The sequence below is a fragment of the Akebia trifoliata genome, chromosome 5, assembly GCF_017979445.1.
Source record: "Akebia trifoliata isolate Shusen 1 chromosome 5, ASM1797944v1, whole genome shotgun sequence".
NCBI lineage: Eukaryota > Viridiplantae > Streptophyta > Magnoliopsida > Ranunculales > Lardizabalaceae > Akebia > Akebia trifoliata.
Window position 1 is genome coordinate 20,992,945 of NC_141379.1, and position 10,833 is coordinate 21,003,777.

Sequence of the window (10,833 nt, forward strand, 5' to 3'; positions counted from 1 at the left end):
ACAACTTAAAAACTTTCTGAAATACTAAAAAATAACTTTACAATCTATATATAATATAATATTAACTTTCTAAACCTATTATAACTCAATGTGGACACTTCTAATAATAGGCTAGAGAATAAAGACGAAATTAAAAACCTAAAAATAAATTAGAAACTAAACAAAATAGGAACTTCATAAAGTTGAAATAGAAACTAACCTAACTTCTAAATAACTTAAAACAAAACTAAAGATGTGCAAATATCAAAATTGGGCTGAGTATAAACCCAATCAAATCAACTTGAACTAGGCTGATTAAACAGAGTCAACTCGGACAGGTCTGAATGGTTAATTCAACCATGAAAATTCGCTTCTCTTCGCATTTTTATGATCCAATTTCTCCAGAAAATCAGGTAGATGTCCTACATTAAGCCCTTGTCTTTCGGTAAGTCCACAACGCAAAGTATTATTGCTGATTTTTTTGAGGATGCGGAGTGAACCTATCTTTTTGAATTTAGTCTTGTTGTAGGTGCTTGTTGGAAAACAATCCTTACTAAGGTAAACCATCACCAAATCTTCTCCATAGGATTTGAAACGTCTATGCTTATACTCCAAGAAACGTTCCACAGTAAACAACCAATCAAGGAAATCCTCGATGTGGAAAATGCCATTAAATTGTGGGATGTCCATTTTAAGTTGGTATTCAACCTGATGGATTCGGGTGGATGATAGAGTAGGGTAGAGATTCAATTCATCAAGATAATCAATATAAAGGGCTGGCTGGGTTTGAGAACGGTTTTGAGGGTCATACGGAGGTTTGAGATTATAATAAATATGTTATGGGGGCTGATATGTGACTGTTGGAAGGTGAGGGTTTTGATTTTGAGGGTTATAGAAGTGGTGCAATACAGCTAGAAGGTTAAGGGAGAGGGGTATGAGGTGTGGGGTGTGGGGAGTGGTTTATTGGAATGGTTTTTATGGGAAAGTGTTGTAGAGGGAATTGAAGGGTTGAAGGATTCATGAAATTGGTTTTGGGGTTGTTCAATTTGGGGAAAACAAAAATTTTGGGTAGGAATTCGATTTTGAGATAATTCGACCTTTCTTGGGGATGGTAAGAAGAAGAAGATGAGTGAATAATTGTGAAAATTCTTGGGGTCTTCATCTCCAAGGGTTTTCTTACATTTCTCCTTGTCAATGGTGTTGAGAATCATACCTTGAACAAGAGACTCCATCTTAGCCATAATTTTGTTGATGATTTTTTCTTCAAACTTCTTCAATTGAGTTTAAAATTGGGCTTCAAATTGAGCTTCTAGGTAAGATTTTGTAACAAAAAAACCTTCACTAACCATCTTTTGGGATCGTAACAAAAGCTCTGATTCCACTTGATGTAACAAAAGTGTATAAATTGATAGATTCAAAAGGAATTAAGAGATTGTGTTCAATGGAACACACAAAATCAATTTCAATCAATAGATTCAATTGATAAAAAAATAATAGTTTGAAAGAAAATAAATCATAATGCTAAAAAATAATTATTAAGAGAAAAGATAATTGAATTGATATGTTTGGAATTCCTTTAATTTCGTTTTTAAAACTCCTTATATAGATAACTTCATCATAACTTAGAAACCTTTTAAAATACTAAAAAGTAATTTCCTAATTTATATATATTATAATACCAACTTTTTAAATCTATTATAATTCAATTTGGACACTTCTAAGCACTCTTAATAATAGCCTAAAGAATAAAAACGAAATTAGAACAGAATAGAACTTCCTAAAGTTGAAATAAAATTAACATAACTTTTAAATAACTTAAAACTGATCTAAAGTAAAGTCATGTGACAAAAATAAAAATTGGGTTGAGTATGGACCCAACTGGGTCAACCCAAACCAAACTAGTCAAACCAAGTTGACTCAATCAAATTGAGTCCACTCAACCAGGTATGGAAGGGTTGATTCGGCCATGAAAATTCTTCTCTTTGCATTTTCTATGGGATTCTCATAGCCAATGAGTGTATTGATTCTAGAAGGAAATCAAAAGATCATGGGTTTGTACGCAAAAATCAACTTGGAAAAGGCCTATAGACCATGTGAACTAGAATTTTTTGAAATACTTAAATGTGTTGGATGTACTTTCTCGATTTTGGTAAATTGGTGGCTTATTGGTTTCTTTAGGAATTTGAGAGGGTTACAGTAGGGTGATTCTTTATCTCCTTTTCTCTTTATTGTGAGGGTGGAGGCATTGGGGAGAATGTTCGCAAAGGAAGTTTTGTTCGCAAAGGAAGTTTCTAACTCTTGGCACACATTATTATAGTTTTATTATTATTATATGGGCAACGTTCTTTTGACAAAATCCTAGACAACATTCTAAACAAAGCATTTTGTCTTATAGGGGCTAAAAGTTTCGGAATGGGCTGATTTTTGTGAGGATGATCTCTATAGTAAGAAAATCATCCTCACAAAAAATCAGCCAATCCTGAAATTTCTAACCGTAGTTTATAAGTTGAAAAATCGTGAACCATCAATTTTTTACCGTTAGTTTGTAACCACTTTTCATAGGGTTAGAAATTTCAGAATTGGCTGATTTTTTGTGAGGATGATTTACTGACTATAGAGATCATCCTCACAAAAAATCAGCTCATTCCGAAACTTTTTAGTCATATAACACAAAACTTTGTCTAGAATGTTGTCTAGGATTTTGTCAAAATAACCCAACCCTATATATATAATCAACTAATTATAACATGGACGATTGTATGTGGATGCTTAAGATATTGATGTCTAACTACGTGTATTTCTCATCAATGATTGTTATTATGTGTAATTTAAGCTAGGAGCAATTTAAACGTTTTGTTGTTTTTATAAATATGATCAGAATAATTTTTCAAAAAAGAGTATTTTGAGCGAAGTTTATTGAAATATTTCTACTAAAATCGTACATCTTAATACATTTGGATGAAATTCATTATTGAACCAAATATTTTATGAAATAAATTGTGTTCCATCGAAATACATACAGAAGAAACTATCAGTTAGATTTTGTGTTGGATCTGGTGAAAATTATTTCAATAAATTTCTTGGAAACATGATGAAATTTAGTACTATGGTCCTAAGAAAGTATCATGGATGGTTCTCCAATGCCAAGTACAGTTCCCAATGTAAGAATACCCAGATGAGCTCTAACCCAAGTGGCAAGACAGAAATGCAAGAAAGTACCTGTTATAGGAGCATTGGAGGATAAAGAACATGCACATAAAGGTGCATTTTGAGTATCAAGGCACACTGCACAAAACTATGAAACCATTTTGATAGCTGAAACCCAATTGAATTAAAGTAGAAGAATTGCAGGAAAATGATACCATATCTCACCATCATATACTCGATGAGGAAAGATGTGAAACTAGCAAAGCAAAATGAAATGGCTATTAACAGATAAATAATACAAATGCAAATCACTTGAAACATCATTTACCATGAAATTACAAAAGATTCTGAAGATGAACTATGGATAAGAGCTATTATGAAATAACCTCAAAATTCAATTCTATGGATATGATCCTTGTTATTTCCGTCATATGTATGAATTCCTCCCACAAAAGAAAGAAAAAGAAGAAAGAAACAAGGATTTATGTACCATATTGTGAAAGAGAAACCTTTCTTGATTTCACCACATTGATGAACTGCGAACATGATTTGTGACCAGAAAGATGAACTAAATACACTCGTCATCTCACCTACAACACAAAAAACAAAACCAGTACATAACAGTGTAGAAGATAATTTTCTTTTGGTATAAAGCATTGGATAATAAGCAATACCAGATTTGCCACCCATTTAGTGTATCCTCACAGGAGATTTTGCACACTGAAATTTGATAGAGGCATAAAACGATGAATAGATCAGGTAGTACAATCCTCCAACCAAGTCAATTCTCAGACTAGGCACCTAGGTGGAACACACAAAATCAAGAGCCTAGTGCATTGCAAGTAACATTGACTTTGGCATTTTTCAAAAAATATACAGTCAAGTGCATACATCTCCCATGTAGATTTTAAAATGAACCTCTTGGAAATAATCCTAGACTGATGACTAAATGACGGGGACATCAAAGCTTGAAGAATAGCATTTTTTTGGCTTTTAATTTTATAGTTTATTTCCAGTTAGGGACCTGATTGTTGTCATATTACAACCTTGAGTTTATATAGGGGCCCACAATAACCTTAAAGTTATTTTGCAATGTGTCAAACCAACTTAGCTATGGGACAAAGCCCTGAAGATTAAAAGAACACCACCACTGTAGTTGTCGTTGAAGACCACCGCCGTTGTTACCTCCACCATTGCCGCTACCACAACTGTTGTCCTCGTCCTCCTTCTTTTTCTCCTGCTTCTCCTGCTCCTTCTCCTTCTGCTTCTTCTTTTTCTTCTGCTTCTGCTCCTCCTCCTCCTCCTCCTCCCTCCTCCTTCTCATGCTTCTCCTTCTCCTTCTACTTATTATTGTTATTATTATTTAACATGAGGTGTAAGCCTCAACCAAAACGTGTAGCCTCACACTGAAGCGTATGCCGTTTGGTTGCCTCATGGTTTGAGGCGTAAGCCTTAGCTACTTTTATGTTTCAACCTTACACATTAAGGCATTTTTAATGAGCCTCATCCCAAGGCGCACCTTGAGGTGTAAGCTTCGCATGCCGCTAAAAACATGGTTTGAGAACCCCCCATGTTTTCAAAATGATGGCATGCCCCTTTGACCTTTCTCTTCCTTTACTAAGCAAGAATAACATAAATACTCCCATTTTCAACATTTATTCAAACACCCTTAATTCTTCTTCCTAAAGCCAGTCATGTTCAAGCTAATCAACATCTATAATAAGTTAATGTTAATCTCCTAAAACACCTTGCCAATCCATTTTAGAAAATCCTAGAATTTTATATCAAAAAATCACATCATCTTCTACTTCAAAAAATCCTTCTTGTTTTGTAGGTTTAACAGTTAGATAAACCAATGCTAAAGTTGGATACTAGGGTAAAAACTTTTACTTGAATAAGACTGATTTTGGGAAATAAAATCAGAAGATTTTGAGTTTCAGGTTGAAGACAAGGGTATTGAGGTCATTTTACATTAGTCCATTAGAGAATACCGAGGTCAAGGGGGTATGTAAGCATTTTGGTGGATATTTTGAGACACTATTTTTTTTTTTTTTTTGGGATAAGTAAATACTCTTATGTTTTTAAAGTAATGACATTGCCCCATTGACTTGGTCTTGGGCGCAATCAGCGGGTGAAGCAACTCAACCTTAGCACCCAGCTTCTATTCTTTGCGTGGATTGGAATGCCTCAAGGCTTAAGCCTCAATCTTGGCTCGAAAGAAACGAATCTAATGTCCATTCACGAAGATTTGCGTCACATAGAATCATCAAACAAAAACTACACCTAGTATTTAAGGTAGGTGGTTATTATGTGGATTTTCTTTTAGTTATTGTTTAAAAAATCTCATATTTTTCTCGTGTTGTGTTTTTGTTCTTTCTATATTGATGGTCGATTTTAGTAATTGTTAGAGGAAGTGGTAAACAAGTGGGTAAAGGTGGAGATACGGTAGTAGATGAGACCCCACTTGGAATCATGGGATTGAAGTTGATGGACCAAATACCAGTTCGGTGAAGTCGTATACTTATGTAGCATGCATGTATCGTTCTAATGTATTAGAGACAGGTAAAGATGTTAAAAGACCATCTTGCGTGCACTAGAAAAAATGTTTCTCCATCCCACATGCAATCAAAGATGTTAAGAAGGGGATGAAAGCTAATCTATTGAAGGCACAGTATTAAATTTGGACATATTTCCACGAAATATATCAAAATATTTCCATTTCCACGAGTTCCAACACAAAATTTAACTGATAGTTTCTTTTTGTATATATTTTGATGGAAATCACTATTCATTTCGTGAAATATTTTGATGAATAGTGAATTTTGGCCGAAATTATCAAATCTTAAGTATACAAATGTAATATTTCCGTGGAAATATTTCGATGAACAGAAAATTTCTACAAAAATATTCTTTTTTGAAAAAAATAATTGCTTTTAAAAAGAACTTATAAATTACACATAGTATTTACTAATAAAAAAATTTTATATAACATTCATTTGTTAACATAAATGAATTATGCTTAATTAGTTATCTATATCAGCTTATTTTAATATATTCTAAGCATATTAGTAGATTTATATAAGCATGCAAACAATCAACCATGTTTCAATTAGTTGGATACATTAGCTATTTATTTATATACTTATTCAAAAAATAAAAGAAATATAATAATGCCATGAATGTCTTACAAATTAAGTTGTATGTAGTTTTTGCAACATTATTATTCTTATTTCCACCGTCAACCTCTCAATACATGTGCGTATGTGTAACAAAATGTTGTTGATATTCAATCTCACACTCCATATGGTAGTTTATTGTATTTTGATGATTTAATGAGTATTAATGCATATTTTATCATTTCCTACGGGTTTAATGAAAATTTCTTCAACATTTCAACCATTTCCAAAATTGTATTCATTTCCACACTGATCGAAATATTTTCACAAAATGTTTCCATTTTCAAACTAACCGAAATAGACACTAAAATCAAAATTTACTACTTTGAGATTGAAGGGACAAGAAAAATTGGCTAAAACCATTTTGAAAGTGTGAAAAATGATGGGGCATATTATGGTAGCACCATAAAAATGTTACGTAAGTTCTATAGCTCTTTTCTATTTCTTATGAATTTTTATAAAATTTTCGACACTTACACCTCACCTCAAGAGCCCAAAATGCCTCAAGTGCGCCTTGGGAATTTTAAAACACCGCATCATGCAGCGTAGGCAAAGAACACTACTCTGGCTCCCACACAGACCTCGACACTTCTTAATGGCAAATGATTTCAACATAAGTCTAGTCAAACAGAAGAATTAGTTCAGTATTTTCCATTTCTTAAATATCTCAACTGAATATATGTTTCAAAATAGAGTTGAATAACGTAACAAGATTCATATTGTTAACTACCTAGCCCTGTTGTAATAGATATACACATGGTTCTGCCGGTACGCATCATTCAAGGATTTTTTCCCCATAGAGAACATTCTTCACCATAACCCTCTACTCTTTGCTTTATATCATTTTCCATTGCTCAACTAGAATTTATTTATTTCTTTGTATACTAGCAGCTTTTAGACCTATGACTGGCCATTCTACTCCATCATTCTACAACTCTGCAGCTTATTGCAATCTCCTACCTCTCTCCACTATTCTAAACACCTTCCCCTATTAGATTCCACTTTTACCACCGAGAATGACCATTGAATAAAAAAATAAGATTACCTCTGCTTGGTAAGAAGTAATAGAAAACAATCAAAGCCCAACCATCTCCAACAGATCTATTCCACCTCGAACACTCCCCTCAACTCCAACCTCCCAAAGAAGCTAGAGTACTTGAGGGAATGAGCATGGTGCACGAGCTATCAGCTGAATATTTTTTGGGAAATCATAACACCGAAAAATGATTTTGAGTGGACTGGTTGACACAAAACCAAACTCTTGATAACTTATAACTATGAAGCAAAGACTTAAAAGAATTTAAAGGGTATTTTGATGATGATCTCACAACATAAACAAGAATTGCTATGACTGCCACATCACCTTTGCTCTAACCGAATTAAATAAAACAAAAGCACAATGGCAGGGAAGAAAATCAATCTTGTTGAAGGAAACAAATTTCTTAAACTAATTCGAGAGGGATCACTAATTTGAGAACCAGTACAATCCACATATACATACTACCTAAGCTACTTCCTCCCCTATCAAATAAAAATACAGCCCCAATAGAAAACTATACGTATGTAGCCAAGAAAAACATAAAACTAATGGGATCAAAGCTCTCCCCCCCCCCCCCCCCCCCCCAAAAAAAAATAAATAAATAAATAAAAAAAAAAAAAAAAAAATAGAATAAAATAAATCAAAGCTCAACCTTTCCAGCTTTCTAGAGGTGACCAGCCTACTTCCCTGTCCTTGCTAGTATCAAAAGTAGCCAATTATCTTTGCAGCAGTACAAACTAATTATTTATTAGTAACCCTACCAAATTAAACATGCCAATAAAGTTCAACAACAACTGCATAACCAGATCAATCCTACTTTTTATGTCTACCATATGCCCCACATGTGGTTTGTAGAAACAAGATCCACAAACCAATATAGGATTGGAAACATGTAACCTTCATTTATTTTCTTATCCATTATTTTTCTTAATAAGTAACACTTTACCTTAATTTCCATCCACTCCACCTTATTTCTTGTATGCACTTATTTTGATTAGTGAACCCATTCATCATTTACCACCATCATCAGATTCCCCAGTTAAAAAAAGTGGTGGGTTTCACATATTCTTAGGAATTCATCCATTTTTCCATTCAAATAATCAAAGGGTCCTCTTAAGAACTAGTTGGACAGATCATCTTTTCTAACAAACTAGAGTTTGCCCGAGCCTATGTCACAGGCATCCTCTTTGGGGTTAAAGGGGTAAAAGAGGAAAGATAGTAAAGTTGAATGGGTATTATAGGAAATGGAGAAAAGATAAAAGGCAATATATAATGCTAGAGGGGCATTCTTGGAAAAGGGGTTGAAGAGGAAAGTCATAATAAAGTTTAAGGCTATCGATCAAAAAATAATAAAGTTTAAGACTATTCTTAAAAAATGGAGGAGAAAAGGCAATAAAGCTAAAGTTGTCCGTGAGATTTTTGTCAAGAGTAAATGCAAATCCCAACCTCTCTTTATGTGGGGGATAAAGGGAGTGGGGTCCATTGTTGTGTTTTATTATATACATGTTTCAAAAGATGCAGAAATGAAAGACAGGATACCTCATAATAATCTGCTTCTAAAGTGGTTTCTGACCCATTGTGTTCCTTTAAAGAAGCAGTAGCTTATATTCAGATAATTGGCAATCATAGCCTATACCAAAACAGTAGATTAGTTCAAACTTGATCTCATTCTTACGTTTAAGGATCCAAGCTTTATGTTTAAAGTCGATCAAACTTTTTGCCCCATTACTTCAACTTAGCATCATTGTTACTATAAACCACAATCGCCACTCTGAATACCAGACATCGCTTAGATATTTTTGTATGTGTAAAGATTTCATTCCAAGGGAAAATACATAGTGTTAGGTGGCTTATTTATTTTTTTGTAACTTCATTTAAAGCAAATGAAAAAGTAATTTCAATCAAAATAAATTATCAAAAGCACTAAAACCACATATACAATTACGCTACGAGAAAGAACCAAAAATTAAGAAAAATATAATATTTAAAAAAAAAAATCTAATTCCCACTGCAGTACCTTACAATCCCTAATCCAAATCTTCTTGCCTGGTCTCCGATCCAACACCCTGGTTGGATTCTCCATCGTTGTTGCTATCGTTGGTGCCAACCCCGCTATTGCTAGTCTCTGCAGGTGAACCTAATCCCCTTAATCCCCATGGAATCGAGATCCTAAGCCTTCGTTCTAGTGTTCGTGGGCTCGGTGACGGTGAGTTCTCTTGGGATGCAGAAGGAACAACCCCTGTTGGATTCGAAGGGGCTAGGTTTTCCCGAGTCCGATTCTCATATTCGGGATCATCCGTAGGTAGCTCGTATCGACATACAGGGCAAGAATTATGCAACTCAAGCCATGGAAGTATGCAATCCAAATGGTAAATGTGTTTGCAGGGCATCTGTTTCGCCTCCACTCCGAGTTCAAACATATCTTTACAAACCGCACATTGAGCGAAATCCGACACAAGAAGTTCTTGAGAAATCTTAATGGTCGGGAGCGCTTCAATGGCGGATTTCGATGCAGGCGGTGTGCCATGACGATTAGGATCGTTCTCCGCAAGTTGTTGGATCAATTGCTCAAATCCAGGACCGATGAAGTAGTCACCGAGGTTTGTAGGGAGATGGAAACCTCCCGAGCCATGGTCCGATGGGCTGTTTTCGATGACGAATTGGATGTTGGCACCACCGGCTCTTAGGGTTTGGATGTAATTCTGGAGAAACATGAATGGATTGAAGGCGTTAGGATCTTGGAATGATGAGGGGAAGGCTGGGGAGGAGGATCGGTTACGGGTGTCGGGAACGAGGAGGGATGAGAGGTCGGTAGGGTTTTGGAGATCAAATGGACCAGAGGAGAAGAGAACAGGGAGGCCAGCGATGCCAGGAGATAAGGAAGAGAGTCCAATGGGATCATCAGAGAAGGCAAAGAAGGGATTAGGGTTAGGGTTTTCTTGTTCTTCGAGGAAATCACTACTGCAATTAGGGCACGAGAGATCGGATGAAGGAGAAGGTGATATGGAGACGGTACGGCTGCACTCGTGACAAAAATATTGCTGAGAGGAGGCAGAGGACCCTCCTCCTGGAATTCCTGCTGACGACATTTTCTTTTCCAGGAGACGCTCTAATCCAATCCAAGAAGACAAACAGAAGGAGAGAGAGTGTATCTGTTGGTGGATTTGGGTTCAATGTTCAAACTTCCAACAACCCAGGAAAATAAATGATGCTGTGTTGTTTAATCCGTTCGGATCGGTATTGAAGTGGTATTTTATTGGTACCGAATCGATCCGTTGTCAAACATTAAGATGAAGTCGTTTGATGGGTGTCGATCGATGAATACTCGATGGTCAATATATTATTCGGAAAATAATATAATATAATATATGAAGGCTTGGATTATATACACCCACTTTTTTTCTCATTCACCCCGTCATTCAATAACTCACAAAAGTACTCGTCGCACTCACAAGACAATTTTTCTTCTTTTGAAAGATTATTTTTGTTAAG

General features: G+C 35.2%; 1 protein-coding gene across 3 annotated transcripts; it reads right to left on the reverse strand.

Annotated features, from left to right (window-relative positions):
* Positions 1 to 3,373: 3,373 nt before the first annotated feature.
* On the reverse strand, positions 3,374 to 10,617 carry LOC147401633 (RING/U-box superfamily protein). 3 transcript variants are annotated; one of them, XR_015178622.1, is made up of 3 exons: positions 9,359 to 10,617; positions 3,801 to 3,846; positions 3,374 to 3,716 (listed from the first exon to the last, which is right to left on the reverse strand). XR_015178622.1 is itself a non-coding variant. In XM_086442979.1 (2 exons), exon 1 carries the CDS (start codon positions 10,428 to 10,430, stop codon positions 9,369 to 9,371), a length of 1,062 nt encoding a protein of 353 aa, XP_086299105.1. In that variant the 5' UTR covers positions 10,431 to 10,614; the 3' UTR covers positions 3,374 to 3,716; positions 9,359 to 9,368. The 3 variants fall into 3 exon arrangements, 1 of the variants encoding a protein (XP_086299105.1); XR_015178621.1 differs by having other exon boundaries at positions 3,801 to 3,927; XM_086442979.1 differs by lacking the exon at positions 3,801 to 3,846 and having other exon boundaries at positions 9,359 to 10,614.
* Between the last annotated feature and the right edge of the window lie 216 nt (positions 10,618 to 10,833).